At 38.6% G+C, this 16,180-nt stretch overlaps 2 protein-coding genes across 2 annotated transcripts; one reads left to right on the forward strand and one right to left on the reverse strand.

Moving 5' to 3' along the window:
* The first annotated feature begins 848 nt into the window (after window positions 1–848).
* On the forward strand, window positions 849–3,026 carry LOC143562370 (uncharacterized). Its single transcript, XM_077050191.1, has 3 exons — window positions 849–872; window positions 1,699–2,159; window positions 2,298–3,026. The coding sequence occupies exons 1-3, from the start codon at window positions 849–851 to the stop codon at window positions 2,857–2,859; spliced, it is 1,047 nt and encodes a 348-aa protein (XP_076906306.1). The 3' UTR covers window positions 2,860–3,026.
* Window positions 3,027–3,985: 959 nt separating this feature from the next.
* LOC143562371 (uncharacterized) lies at window positions 3,986–10,022 on the reverse strand (the record flags this gene model as incomplete). The annotated part of the gene is made up of 14 exons (XM_077050193.1): window positions 3,986–4,182; window positions 4,480–4,542; window positions 4,668–4,723; window positions 4,922–5,002; window positions 5,082–5,195; window positions 5,449–5,565; window positions 5,858–5,918; window positions 6,325–6,522; window positions 7,263–8,041; window positions 8,803–8,928; window positions 9,324–9,391; window positions 9,485–9,593; window positions 9,712–9,796; window positions 9,880–10,022. Coding segments are annotated over 12 exons (1,908 nt in total), but the record flags the coding sequence as incomplete, so codon positions are not given.
* Between the last annotated feature and the right edge of the window lie 6,158 nt (window positions 10,023–16,180).

A 16,180-nucleotide genomic window follows, 5' to 3' on the forward strand; every position in this document is an offset into this window, starting at 1 on the left:
AAGATAATGATGATGATGAGTGTGTGGTGCTTGATAAGGATCCGAATGCTGGTGTGGAAGTAGTAAAGAAGGATGATGGTGGTGGTGATGATGAGGATGAGTGAGAAAGGACAGGTTAGATTTATTTTTTTTATTGTGTTGGTGATTTTTGGAATTAGATGATGAAATGGATTGTTAGGGTTTGTGATTTAAAAAATAATAATAATAATTTGGTGATTTTTATTCATTATTTGGTTGATGAAGTGTCTTGTTAGGGTTTGCAAAAAAATTTTTTTGGTGATTTATTTAAGGGTAATTTGTTTGATTATTGTTGATGAACTAACTGCCTTATTAGGGTTTGCAGATTCAGTTTTTTTTTCTTCTGACTGATGAACTATCTAGTTTATTTCATTCATAATGTTAGTTTAGATGGAGAATTGGCTTGTTAGGGTTTGTGATATTTAAAAAAAATTTGTTGTCATTTTTTATTCATTCAACTCTAATTTGTTTGATTTTTATTGATGAACTGCTTTGTTAGGGTTTGCAGATTTATTTATTTATTGTTATGTGATATTTGATCCGTTCGACAATAATTTGTTTATTTTTGTTGATGAATTGCCGTGTTAGGGTGTGCAATTTAGTTAAATTTTTTTATTTTTTTGATATATTCAACTCTAATTTGTTTGATTTTTGTTGATGAAATGCCTTGTTCGGGTTTGAAAATTTATTTATGCTTTTTGTGTGCTTTTCGATCCATCGGACTCTAATTTGTTTGATTTTTGTTGATGAACTGCCTTGTTAGAGTTTGCAATTTTAGTTTTGATTCATTCATGATGTAAAGACTAGTGTTATACATTATGTACCTGAAAATGGCCGTATTGAGGCTTGATTTGGTACTTGTGCAGATGAATGCAGCCAAAACAAGGTTTCCTAATTACATGCCATGAAAAGATGACCCTGTTGGTGAAAGAATATACCCGATTCGACACGTTTTCATGTACACGGGTCGAAATTTATCTCTCTACCATCTAGGTGTCTACACACATAAATATATGTGATGTGTGGCTTTATTAACTTGAATTCTGAATTAGTTATGAAATTTTTTGTTAGTAAAAGAACATATCCGACCCGATTTCATGAGAACGGGTCGAAGTTTATCATGACTCTACCATCTAGACACATAATTATATGTTTATTTTCTGTAAACTCTGTTCATGTAGATTTCATGTTAATCAAATCATAAAAATATACTCAGCTCGACCCGTTTGCATGAAACGGGTCAAAGTTTATTATTTTGTCATCCAGACAAAAACATATATATGTGAATTTGTGATTTTATGAACATGAATTCTACATAAACAAATGAGTTACAGAAGAAAACAGTAAATAATACTATACGATCTGTGACGTTTATTTTTCTTCATTTCTTGATCTTTTTGTAGGTTGCGTGTTGAGATTATCCTCATTCAAGGCACCTTTGTATCAAGTTCCCATTCTCCACTACCCCAAACCAAAGCCACTGCAGCCAGGTAAATAGTATTATTTCAAGATTCATTTATTTCACCCTTTTAAACCGATAATGGAAAACTTGCATAATTACCATAATATCCTTTTGATCTCCACCAATTTCTTAAAATTTCAGTGTTGTTGTTATGTTTGTGACTCACTTGCTCCGTGTGTCCGTTGGGGCAATGGTAGTTCAATTTCTTAAAATTTCAGTGTTATTGTTATGTTTGTGACTCACTTGCTCCGTGTGTCCGTTGGGGCAATGGTAGTTCAAGTATCGACCATTGTCACGCTACCGATAAAGACCAGTTTTGGGTACTTGAGAGAAAAAATGCCAAAACCGGTACTAAAACCATCCAACCCGTAACCCAACCGCCCGCGGTTAACCATTACATACCACCACCGGTGATGAATCAACCCCCAAGTCAGATTCCAAAACCGGGCCCTGGTAATCATCACAGAAACCAATTAAATCCAGATTTGTTATCTCGATTCGTGAATCAGACTCAGCAGAAGTATAATCAAAACTCTACGCTTCACAGGCCTGTTTTCAAACGAACCCATCCGCTTCGGGCTGCAACAGTGGGCCATCAAAACCGGTACAGCTCATACATGAGCAACGTGAGAAATCCCATTAGGCAGAACAGTTACCAAGTCAATGGGATGCTTTCCGGGTCAAGTAATTATGTAGGTTCGGTACCACAACCGAATGCAGTCAACGCTTCTGTTCCATATCCTCCTCGGTCAAGTAATTATGTAGGTCCGGTACAACCACCGAACATGGTCAACGCTTCTGTTCCATATCCTCTTAGGTCAAGTAATTATGTAAGTCTGCTACAACAACCAAATGCGGTCAACGCTTCTGTTCCATATCCTCCTCAAACTCAAACCTTTACACCTTTAACTGTAAATCAACCCCAACCGCAATTCTCCAGTCAGTTAAACCCGAGTTTTCAATCTCATGTAAATTCCAATCTGCATTACCAACCCCCTGTTTTTCCACCACCACCACCATCATCATCGTCTTCTCAACCCCAACCCGTGTCCAGTCAGTTTACTTATACAGTGCCAGTTCAGCCAAGTTATCAAGTTCAGCCCAAAACCGAAGTAGATAGCGCGTTAGTTCCAGTTTCGGATGTTACTCAGAATGTTTCACAAGCAAATCAGTCTCAGGGCCCTATAGTGGATTCGGGTTTTAAAGATTACGGGCTGGGTTTGCCTACGGGTCAAGATTCTGGTGCAGGTGCGGTCTCTGGCGGCTTAGCTGACTATCGGTTTGATTGGATGTTTGATAACCAGCCTATTGATCCAGGGTTCACTGACTATTCGTCTGATTCAGCTTTTATAGACACAGGTCCGATCTTCCAGTTTTAAGGCTTTCGATCCTAATGGCTTTTTTTGTTGGCAACTAATCAGCGGTTGACATTAGTGCTTTACTTTCAAGAGTTGGTTTGGTTTTTTTGCCCTTGTTTGGGTTTTGCTTCAAGTAGAGTTTTAATGTATTTATTTAGTTATCTTTTATTTAAGGTGTAGTGTTTAGGAGTTTTAAGTATGGTTTTAGAGGATGGCAAACAAAGGTGTTTGGGTTGATGGTTTTTAACATTTACTTTTTTTTTTAACTTGTCGGTTTGTAGTTTGTATTAGTTTTAGACTTGCAACACATGGTCGGTTTCAAGATCCGAATGGTTAAACTTAGAAAACCGAACTGTTTTAAATCTTGAAACATCCAATGCGCTTTAGGCTTGGTTGGTTATATTTATGCAAAATGTATATTGCGTTTGACAAAACAGTAACCGAAAACATTTAAAACACTTTGAATAAAATTTTTCGAATCAGAAGTGAAGTGTGAGCGAAATGGGAGCAGCCTAAACTATAAAAGAGGAGTCATGAAACATGATTTCAACTTATAACTAATGTAGAACAAATTATCTCATAACACAGTTGCTTTGGGTTTGACTTACGTTCCGGACTTAGCAACCATGATCAATTTTTTATTTAAGCTATCAAGGAAATTTAATATAAAATTATATGATCTTCCTTTAATCTATCGTTGCCAATGATTTATTTAACTTCAATAATTAGGTTTTAATAAAAAAAATCTATCGTTGCCAATGATTTATTTAACTTCAATAATTAGGTTTTAATAAAAAATATAATGGATGTTCATGTTGTAATCTAAATTAGTTTTACCTTGAAGTAAGATATACAATTATATAAACTTGTTCTGCAATTTGCAAAGTTTACACAACTCATTTGATAAATAAACGACCGAACCGGTTCTAGCCAGAACCGATTAGCGAGAACCAACTTTACCGGTTCTAGAACCGAACCGGTTTATTATAATAGGTTCCGGTTCAGGTTCTAATTTACAGTCATATTCGGTTCCAGTTTGGTTTCAGTTCTGATTTGGTTCTCACGGTTCTGAACCATTGCACAGCCCTAGATTTGACCTAACCAACACCGAGAAATCTTTTACCAATCTCAACAACAGTGCAAGTTCACAAACTATAGTTGATAATATACATCGACAGATCCAAACACCGGGTATACAACAAGTTGGTAACTACCTTCACAGTAAATACAAACAAAATTCTCAACATATGAAAGCTGGAAACAAAGAAAGGTAAAAAAATAAAAAAACTAGACCGCACTCGATATCAGTAGTCTGCATGGCTTTCAGATGCTCGGTCATGGGTCCTGTGAACAAAACATGGATTCGATAATCAGGATCAGTCTTTAAGATGATGTAAAAATAGTTTCTATTTAATTATGCCTTAAAATCTTACAAAATGATAAATAGCAAATAAAAGTGGCCTACAAGACTACACTCGCCATTAAAATAAAATATTTTGGTGTTCGACTAAATGTCAAACGCGTCTTTACGCATTAGTCGCAAAACTGAACTGTTTCACGACCATTAAAATTGTATTGTAAGTATTCGACTAAAAAGTCAAAAAAACGTCTTTACACATTAATCACAAAACTCTGTAGTACCTTTTTCATTTGGAGATGCAAGTATTATAGATGTTTGACTAATAGTCAACACTTCTTTTAAACCTGTACACAAATATCCAAAAATCAAAATAGAGTTGTTTTGCTAAAACAATATCATACTAATCAAAAATTGATTTGTTGGGCAAAGAATTATGTTCAGAGATTTATAGGCAAAACCTGCGACGCACCTTAGATGTGAAATACCACCGTATATGTTTTAACGTTCAAAAGCATATTCCCAAACCTGCATCATTATCAAATACACAATTATATTACCAACATATTACAAGTATTTGTGTCGGACAATTATATTACCAACATATTACAAGTATTTTATGACATTATTACTATAATACCCTTGTTATATAAAACAGTTAGTTTAAGTTGCGGGTAATTCTGGAATTAAAACAAGTTTATAAAGGTTTTATCATTAGGGTTCTACCTCAACAGATTGTGCTTGAGAACTGTGATTGGGTTTTGGAGCATGAGCACCGTCATATTGAAGAATTCTAAGCTTCCCTTCCTATAAATATATAAATTATGTTTTAACTGATTTTTGATATGAGAAAAAGTCAAAACAGGTCAACAGTCAACACACAAACCTTGGTCCCATAAACAAGGCCTCCACCTGCAAGGGGGTGAAAGCAAGCTACATTGACCTCATCTTCCGCACTTGGAAGCACACTCACAAGTTCCATATCTGAAACTCTATATACCTGAACCATAAAAATTTTAAATGTGTAATTGATGAATATAACAAATATTATAAACATTACTGCACAATCCAATATACATCCATCATATCATTAGATAATTCATTTTGTTTTGCACAAATAGATAGTTTTCTCTTTAATACATAGATCAAAGTTAGCATAACATTTCAAATTTATTTGCGGGCGGGGCCACACACATAAGAAAGAAAAGAAAAGAGAGAGAGAGAGAGAAATCAGTGTGAAATATTGTATTTACCTCAAGAACTGTGTAAATGGATAATAATGCAGCATCCCCATCAATCACAATGGTTTTAAGAAGAGAACTGTGACGTCGGCCATAAGCAAGCAATATGTGCTCAGAAGTAGGTGAAAACTACAAGAAAAAGAATAAATACATAATCAAAATAATAATAAGATCAATATTTGTTCTTATACATAATCAAAATCAAAATAAAGCTAAGAAATACCAACAATAGGGTATCTATGGCTCCACATCATAACACAAGATATCAATTAACCCCGTATTGTTAATAAATCATGTTATTAAATCATCCAACGCTTATTACTCAAGTCAATCAAACAAGTTCAACAAAGTAACTTACAGGTTATGATTATATTATGTCACCAATAAACATTATTTGGATATACACTTGAAAATGACTTACCTGGATGGATGTTAAACAATGAGCAGCTCTAACTGGCCTCGAAATAAGAACCGAACCAAAACTACATAAGATACAAAAATGCTGATTAAAATATAACCATTAAACAAGAATTTAGAGGTGGCACTTTCAACCCATTTGCTTATAGTTCGGTCTGATTCCAAAAGTTATTGCTTATCTATAACGGGTTGTAGGGTAATAAAATTTAAATAACTTAAAAAAGGGTTAGACGGGTCGATAATCGCCCAATTGCCCAAAGTGTATTTTTATGCACAAAACCGCCTAAAATCATCTTAATTACATTTTAATTTTTGTAATCATGACACTACTTTTTTAATAACTAACATTTGGAAATTGGAAGGGAAGACATATTATCGTTACCCAATACCCAACCAGCCAGCCCTGCCCAATTTGCCACCTCTTAACATCTCAACAATGATAATATAAACAAAAGGGAATTGAAATATTACGTTGCCTCTTCGAGTGAATATATCCTAAGTTCATACATGAGTTGGTGGGCAGAAATTGGATGCCTTGTTGGAGAAGTTGAAGCCCGTTCTTGATGAAGTTGGGTTGGTAGCCCGGGGTCTGCTTCAAACTGAGGAAGTACACATGCAACACAAGCAGCTAGATATCTCCCACATGGTGAAACATGGGCCCCCATTTCACTGCATCATCATTTTGCAGCATAATCAACCAACATATGGTATAAAAAAATATTAAAAAAAAGAGCCGTTACACTTCAAATAGTAAATAGCCAGATTATCATATATGCCTCAGAGTCAGAACAATAGAAATAAACTTTTAACAAGTTATGCTTTAAACCATATACAACTCGAAGGGAAAACTGGAACAGGTTGGGTAACGGGTCAAATATGATTACACAAACTAAACTATTACAACACATTTTCTTAATATAACTGATTTAAAATATTTTAAGCTTCAAAATTGTTCTTTAGGATAGAAGTTTAAACGAGCCAAGCTGCTTTTAAGCTACTCGAGCTCGGCTCGATAAAAGCTCGAACTGAGCCGAGCTTAGACAGGCTCAAGCCTAAAAATAAACTGGTTAAAAATATTGTTATATATAAAAATTGTAATTAAAATATATATGTAACTGTAAGTTATATAATAACTGTAAATGGAAAAAAATAATTATTATATATAATAAACGAGCCGAGCTCAGACCTCGAAAAAACTACTCACGAGTCAAGCTCAGGCCCAACCCAGCTCGTTTACACCCCGTACTTTTGTGGACTTCCAACCCGTTCAACCCATTTGACTCCTTTCCTTCTAAGCTTTTTAATTTTTTTTTCATTTGACCTGTTAATGATAAAAGAACAAACCGACCTGGCCCAACCCTAAGTAAACAGGTCAAACATTGACACCTCTACATGCCCTAAAACCTTACCTACAAAGTACCGCGTGCGGTATTGTTAGACGACATCTTTCAGGTTGAAGAGAAGCACAAGGATCTTTAATATCATGAGGCCAAATTCTTAGCTTTACAGTACAAGGCAATTCAGCAGTAGCACTAGCAGTCAATGATGCAGAGAGTTGACTCTGTATTCGACTCATTAATGGAAAATTAACACTCCCATCATTTGTCTCATCAACCGTATATTGTGATGCAGAAGTAGAAGCACCATTTGAAGAAAGATCCCTCCAACCCTGTCTTTCTGGTCCCACCGGGTTCAAACCCTCCGTTGACTCAAGTGGCAATGTGGTCAACGAAGGGCCACTTTGACTTTGGCCCGCCAACCATCCTTGGATGAAATTTAACTCCCACCTCATACGATCTAAATGTGCTTGCCTGTAATCATCAATGGGCCCGCCCGTCTGGCTAGGCGTCAAATCGGGAATATCCATATTAACAACTCCAGAGGAAGCCATCATTTGTTCATACAGTTCTGTTGCGTTTGCGAGAACTTGAAGCCGATCTGAAGATTCTGATGGCCTGTTGAGTTGGTCAACGATCCTGCTGCCAATTTGTAGTTGTGGCCTTGAATCTGTATTTGGATAAGGATGAGAGCAGAAGAGAGGTACATGCACTAATGGTAACTCTGCAGCTAAACTTAAACGATCAAAGGAATGTGTGTTTCTCATATATATAGTTGGAGGGGGATAATGCATATAACCTAAAGATGTTGCAGGTGCCATTGTAGAATCTGAAGAGTCAAGATCATTGACCTGTCAAACAAAGTCAAATAATTAGTGTGTGGTAAGACCTTACATAGTTGCAAATCTATTAATAGCTGTTTACTTAAAGAAAGGGTGACATAATATAATCAACTAAAACAAAAACATTCCAAACACATCAAAAGTTGCCCAAGGTGTATTTTTTATGCAAACAACTAGGGGTGGCGTGGATCAGTTGTAGGCTCAAACCAAACCAAAAATCGCTTTTTGGGCTTCGAAAACCGTTTGGTTTTGACTTTTTCAGTTATCACAATGGTTCGATTTGACTTTGGTTTTGTCGTCTGGACTCGAAATTTTTTGGGTGAAAAAATGTCCCCAAATAATGAATTTGGGCCAGAGAATTTTTTTTTTAACTAATGATTATTGACTATTAAGCATTTGAGCCTAAAATTTTGAGCTATACCATTTATTAAACTTTTATAAATCGCTTAACATTCAAAAATAAAATTTACATTATAAAAATTCAATAGCAAACGTCTGTTTTTTCATTATTCACGAGCTGGTTGGTTTTTATGGTTCAGATTGGTTTTTTATCGGTTTTTAGTACATGCAAAACTGAAACCAAACCATAAATTCAGTATTTAAAAAACACAACCAAACCGTCAGTTTCGGGTTCTGTTTGGTTATTTCAGTTTCATGCACACCCACCTCCCGGATCCATTTCTTTATGAATGAATAAAAGTGTTTCAGGTCAACCTGACCCATTTTGACCCTCACCAAAAAAATTGTTCATTTTGAGTCAAGAACCTAACCTCGGCAGTTAACAATAATGGAGCAGAATGTGGATGGAAGTGCACAGCACGAAGAGAACGTCTTGTCCTCAATACAATAACAGGTGTGGCAGACTCGCCTTTATTATTGTAATGCCAAAAATATAACTGGAAATGAAAAAAAAAAACTAATGTCAACATGATGTATTGGGAAGTACCATTATACAAAGTCTTAGTTGAAAATCAAAATAACTTTCCAATTAAAACCTTAAACTAAATGCAGCAATATTAATCTCTTATTCGTTAACGGGCTAATCTGGGTTCTGTTATTTCCACCAAGTCAAGGTAACAGACTTTTATGAAGTAGTTTAAAAAGAAACAAGAAAAATGCATCTAGAGTTGCCCAAAACGTATTATTAATGAAATAACATAATTCTTAGATAAATTATTCAAGAGATTAGATTATATTTAAAATAGAAAAATTAAGTTGATCATATTTAACATACTGATTATTTATAAATAAACTTAAAAATTTGGTTTAAAAGTATTTCACATCAACCGACCTTATGGCCTGCAGCAACTGCAAGAAGTTCTCCTTCAGCATGAAAGGCAATTGAAGCTATAGGTCGGTCTGTGACAAAGCAAAGATGCAGATAGTCATATAACAATACATACATGCATATATTACTTATTCTAGGTATAAAAGACAAAGTTCAAAAATTACAAAAATCACGTGACCCTACGCATGCCGATGTATTTGCATTCCATAATCTAACTTCATGATCCAAACTTCCACTAGCAAGTATTTCTGGATGCAATGGGTGGAATCTGACCTGTTAAACCACAATTAGTATATCAACATAAGAAAACACCGTCACATATATCAACCACAAGAGACATGATTTAAACAATATAATTTTCAATCAAAAATTTATTATTTTAGCCTCTTACCACCCAAGGAGTTCTTCGATGACCACTCAGCACCTTTTCACATTTTCCAGTGTGACAGTTAATTATTTTAACAGTATGGTCACCACTGTAATTCAGAAAACAAACGACTTCAATAACTATAATAATTAAAGCAGGCAAAGAACAAAACTGTAACTATTGACAACATACTGAGTAGAAGCAAGAATTTTTCCATCTGCACTAAACGCTGCTGCAATTGTTGATCTTGGAGAAGGCACCAAAGGACAGTATTTGGCTGTTAAACACCTCAAAGACTCAGTCTCCACCCTAAATCCATACAAAAAACAAGTAAATTATCATGCTAAAAGTTAACATTTTTCTTCAAAGGTATCAAAATACTATAAAAACATAACAGAAGTAGTTAAGTACCATGAAAGAAGTTCACTTTCTGGATTCCTCACTCTTTCGCTTTCAGGTTTAACAGATGCCTTATTCTTGTTATTATAGACTTCTCCCCACTGCCTTCTTGGCAAGCACTTTGATGTTCTGGGAGTTATCTCTCTTCTTGCCAGCAAATGAAGCAAATTCCTATCACTATAAATAACTGCAGTTGAGATATGATAGCAAGTAATACATGTAACAGAAATATAACTGACGTAACTGCTATATGGTTATACTAACTACTCTGATAATTCATTAACTCACTGCTACGATACAAGAAACTAATGCTAACAATCAATAATAAAAAACTAACATGTATACCAACATGGAAACCTACGAAAAATAAAAAATATATCCAACAAATTACTTCAAAACACAACTACCATAAAACAGCACGTCATAATGCACAATCATAGCCAAGCCCGAGCCCAAGCTCGACTAGGCTCGTTTCATTAATTTATATACGTTTTTAATCATTTTTGTATGTTTTGAGAAAAACATTAAACGAGCCAAAGCCCGCCTCAAGCTCATGCAGTACCTTAAAGGAACCAAGTCTCAGCTCGGGCTCATCTATGCAGTGTGAAACTAATACATAAAAGTCAAAAAACTTAAAAATACACAAGGCTCGAGCTCGGACTCGATAAATAAACAAGCTTTATCCGAGCACGAGCTCGAAAAAGCACGGCTCGTTTCAAGCTTTTTATTGATTCGAGCTCGAGTAGCTCGTGAGCAAAATTAAGCTAACTACATCATTAATGCACACATCCAAACCCTAAATATAACACTAAACACACATGCAATAGCTTGATCCAACACACGAGTTCAAAAACCAAACAGAATTGTAAATCAAACTTTCATTTTCTGAATCACAACACAATCAAACCACTAAATCCCTAATCCAACCGTCAATTATTCAATTCAAACACCAAAAATTCAATACTAATTAAACAGATCGATCGATCAATCAACAAACGGAATTAAAATTGCGAGCAATTGAGAGTTTAATTCTCACTTTCGATGGATTTGAGACGGTAACGATGAAGATGAGAGTGTATTGAGATCGTCTAAGCATGAAGATGTTGCATCCATTTATTTATATAATAATAAATTAAACATACAAACAACAAGGTGTAATTGGGATTTGTGGAGAAGTGAAACCCTAATTGTAACCGTCAACTAGGACTGTGAAACCCTAGCTAGCAATAGCAATAGCAATAGCTGCAGGCGTGTGAGTTGGAGCTACAATGGGTAATAATAATATGATGATGACTGCTGCTGACGCCTGACAAAGAGCCATAATAATATTAATAATAATAAGTTTTCAAAAACCTAATTATGTTGTGGTTTAAAAACAAAAAAAAAAAAAAAACTTTATATATTTTTTTATTGACATTTTAAAGGTGATGTGTTGTGGTTGAATCCACCACCAAATCCCGTTGTGGTCCGCTAATCATTCGCGCTTCTACCCGCGAGCTAAACCCTTATTTTTGTCTACCTTTGCGACAGTCGCTAAAATGTGGCCGTTGTGGTGTGTGCTGGCCTTATGGTTGAATTCATAGGCTCTGTTAACTGGCCACAACACACAGCCTAAATAACAAAATAACCATCTTTTTGAATAATTGAATTAACTAAAATGCATATAACTAAAATCGGTTGAGTGTGGAAATCTATAATCCAAGAAATTGCCTATGTATTGTTTTTTGTCATAATACCCGAATTGAGTTAAGCTCGTCCATAATAGAAGATGTAAATTGATAATCTGTGGATCGAGTGGAAGCTGGATCAAGACCAGTTGACTGATATTATGATCCAATTTTAATATGTTTTTAGAATGATAGAATATTATCAAGTAAATGTGTCTAGACTCAAATAATGGGCTTTAGAATTAAAACTTGTATACTTAGGTAAGGTTGTGAAAAGGGGCTTACAAGAGTGAGTTTAACAAGAAATATGTCCGGCAATTTTGACCCACTTGCCTAAAACTCATTTTTTAAATAAGTTGTGTCGAAGCACGAAATGAATCTTACCTGATCCATGACGATGTTTCCACGGATTTTCGAGATGAACGAGCCACGTCTTGATCTTCCTCTTCGGCTGCGCCTGAGACCTGCAATGGTTTTCGGGGGTGTGGAGGTGACCACTAAGATGATCTTGAAGATCTCTTGTTCACAGACACAAAAATATGATGGTGGCTCTTACTGAGAATGACCAACCCCTAATAAGGAGGTGGAGACCTGCTTATATAGGGAGTCTCATGGCCACCATCATGGTACCCTAATGGGCCTAGCCCAGTTAGGGTTACCTCCACAAAACCCCCTCGGCCCAATAACAATGTATTAGTCCATGTAATGAAATAAGCCAAACGTAATAGATTTAGGGTCGTAGAACCGGGTTTTAGTACCATACCCCTACAAGCCCCCCAAGTCCAGTGTTGCTCCTGGGCGCGCAAGCGTCTAGGTGGAGCGCTGGACTTTATAAGGTGTGAGGCGGTTTTTTCCCTTTCCTTTGGCCTTGTCTTTATTGTCTGAGTTTTTGGAGGTTTTCCCCATGATGGTGACAAGCTGTAAAAATAATGAAGCCTGCGCGTGAGAGCGGCTTACGAGCTATAATAATAGAGCCTGCGCGAGTTGCGGCTTACGAGCTGTAATAATAATGAAGCTTGCGCGTGAGGCGACTTGCGAGCTATGAATAATAAAGCTTGCGCGCGAAAGGCGTCTTATGAGCTTTGAGAATAATAATTAAGCTGGCGCGTGAGGCGGCTTACAAGCTGTGAGTAATAAAGCTTGCGCGCGAGAGGCGTCTTATGTGCTTTTGAGAATAATAAAAGCCTGCGCGCGAGAGGCGACTTACGAGCTAAGAATAATAAAGCTTGCGCGCGAAAGGCGTCTTATGAGCTATAATGATAATTGGGCTGGCGCGTGAGGCGGCTTACAAGCTGTGAGAATAATAATTAAGCTGGCGCGTGAGGCGGCTTACAAGCTGTGAGTAATAAAGCTTGCGCGCGAGAAGCGTCTTATGTGCTTTTAGAATAATAAAAGCCTGCGCGCGAGAGGCGACTTACGAGCTAAGAATAATAAAGCTTGCGCGCGAAAGGCGTTTTATGAGCTTTGAGAATAATAATTAAGCTGGCGCGTGAGGCGGCTTACAAGCTAAGAATAATAAAGCCTGCGCGCGAGAGGCGTCTTACAAGCTTTAAGAATAATAATTGAGCTGGCGCGTGAGAGCGTCTTACGAGCTATAAGAATAATAAAGCGTGCGCGTGAGAGCGTCTTACGAGCTATAAGAATAATAAAGCCTGCGCGTGAAAGCGTCTTACGAGCTATAAGAATAATAAAGCCTGCGCGTGAAAGCGTCTTACGAGCTAAGAATAATAAAAGCCTGCGCGCGAGGCGACTTACGAGCTGAGAGTAATAAAGCTGGCGCATGCGGCGACTTACGAGCTAAGAATAATAAAGCTTGGCGCGCGCGGCGACTTACGAGCTGAGAGTAATAAAGCTGGCGCATGCGGCGACTTATGAGCTAAGAATAATAAAGCTTGGCGCGCGCGGCGACTTACGAGCTGTAGAATAATGAGAGCCTGCGCGCATGGCGGCTTACGAGCTGTAATATGATGATAATGACTGGCCGACAAGGGCCTCTTCTGCGCAGGATGACTATCCCGGCTTGTCTTCAAAATAATAATGGAGGCACAAACGGCCAGATAATAATAATGATGTCACAGGTGCTTGCGCGGCTCGTGGCCGAACCTTTTAGTATGGCGCGTAGCCATATGGGTTTATGAGTATTCCACCCTTGGCACGAGGCCTGTGGGTTTATGAGTATTCCACCCTTGGCGCGAGGCCTGTTGGTTCATGAGTATTCCACCCTTGGCGCGAGGCCTGTGGGTCTATGAGTATTCCACCCTTGGCGCGAGGCCTGTGGGTTTATGAGTATTCCACCCTTGGCCCGAGGCCTGTGGGTCTGTGTATTCCACCCTTGGCGCGAGGCCTGTGGGTTTATGAGTATTCCACCCTTGGCGCGAGGCCTGTGGGTCTAAGAGTATTCCACCCTTGGCGCGAGGCTTGTGGGTTTATGAGTATTCCACCCTTGGCGCGAGGCCTGTGGGTCTATGAGTATTCCACCCTTGGCGCGAGGCCTGTGGGTCTAAGAGTATTCCACCATTGGCGCGAGGCCTGTGGGTCTATGAGTATTCCACCCTTGGCGCGAGGCCTGTGGGTCTATGAGTATTCCACCCTTGGCGCGAGGCCTGTGGGTTTATGAGTATTCCACCCTTGGCGCGAGGCCTGTGGGTCTAAGAGTATTCCACCCTTGGCGCGAGGCCTGTGGGTCTATGAGTACTCCACCCTTGACGCGAGGCCTGTGGGTCTGTGTATTCCACCCTTGGCGCGAGGCCTGTGGGTTTATGTATTCCACCCTTGGCCCGAGGCCTGTGGGTGTATGAGTATTCCACCCTTGGCGCGAGGCCTGTGGGTCTAAGAGTATTCCACCCTTGGCGCGAGGCCTTTGGGTCTAAGAGTATTCCACCCTTGGCGCGAGGCCTGTGGGTCTATGAGTATTCCACCCTTGACGCGAGGCCTGTGGGTTTATGAGTATTCCACCCTTGGCGCGAGGCCTGTGGGTCTATGAGGATTCCCAACTTTTAAGTTTGAGCTAAGGCTCATAATTTTGGGCTAAGGCCCTGACGTTTTAGAGTTAAGACTCGTCAACGCGTTTGAGCTTGAAGCTCGCGCATGTATGTTTTACTTCGTTTTATTTTTAGTTTGATGTCAATATAATGTTGTCATATTGCTCAAATTAATAAAAGGAAGTGTGAAACATGTATGCAAAAACATGTATGCGGTGGCGCGAATGCAAACCGCTGTGGCGAAGAGTGATCGCCGGGAGCGCGCATGCGGAATCCGAAGTTGATCCGCGGTGGCGCGCATGATCTAGAGATTTTGAATGCGTGAGCATCTGTGATGTGTGAGCATGCGTGATGCGTGAGCATGCTTGATGTTTGAGCATGCTTGATGCTCGAGCATGCTTGATGCGTGAGCATGCTTGATGCTTGAGCATCGATGCGTGAGCATACTTAGAGCATGCTTGATGTTTGAGCATACTTGATGCTTGAGCATCGATGCGTGAGGATGCTTGATGCTTGAGCATGCTTGATGCGTGAGCATCGATGCGTGAGCATGCAAATATTTGAGCATACTTGATGCTTGAGCATGCTTGAGCATGTGCTATGCGCCATGAGCATAGGTTTTGGCTGTCTTCATGACATCTTGATTTTAAGCCTCGGTCTGTATCTTGTGGGTTGACCTTTCGCGCGCTCGGTGCCTGCGCGCACGTTTGAGCATGCTTGATGTTTGAGCATGCTTGATGCGTGAGCATACTTGATACTTGAGCACGCTTGATGCTTGAGCGAACCCAGATCTGATTCAGCACAGATATGAGGGTTTTTCCCAAGATATCGGGTATTTCTTCCTGTGTATTTCTTCCAACAGATCTGATAGTATTTCCAGATCTTGAAATATTTTTTAGATCTACGGAAGAACATATCTGAGAGAAGAAATCGTAGATCTGAGATATCGATGAATAGATATGGAATATTGATGAACAGATCTGAAATATTGATCCGTATATCTGAGATCTTGATGAACAGATCTGTAGATCTTGATGAACAGATCCGTAGATCTGATGAACAGATCCGTAGATCTGAGATGCTGATGGACAGATCGGAGGGCCGAAACGAGAAGCGAAGTGTGGTTCATTGCCGTCCCACGGATGGCGCCAATGTCGAAGCACGAAATGAATCTTACCTGATCCATGACGATGTTTCCACGGATTTTCGAGATGAACGAACCACGTCTTGATCTTCCTCTTCGGCTGCGCCTGAGACCTGCAATGGTTTTCGGGGGTGTGGAGGTGACCGCTAAGATGATCTTGAAGATCTCTTGTTCACAGACACAAAAATATGATGGTGGCTCTTACTGAGAATGACCAACCCCTAATAAGGAGGTGGAGACCTGCTTATATAGGGAGTCTCATGGCCACCATCATGGTACCCTAATGGGCCTAGCCCAGTTAG

Source organism: Bidens hawaiensis, unplaced genomic scaffold, assembly GCF_021521415.1.
Source record: "Bidens hawaiensis isolate Kalapana, Puna unplaced genomic scaffold, B.hawaiensis_p1.1 tig00020944_1, whole genome shotgun sequence".
NCBI classification, from domain to species: Eukaryota; Viridiplantae; Streptophyta; class Magnoliopsida; order Asterales; family Asteraceae; genus Bidens; species Bidens hawaiensis.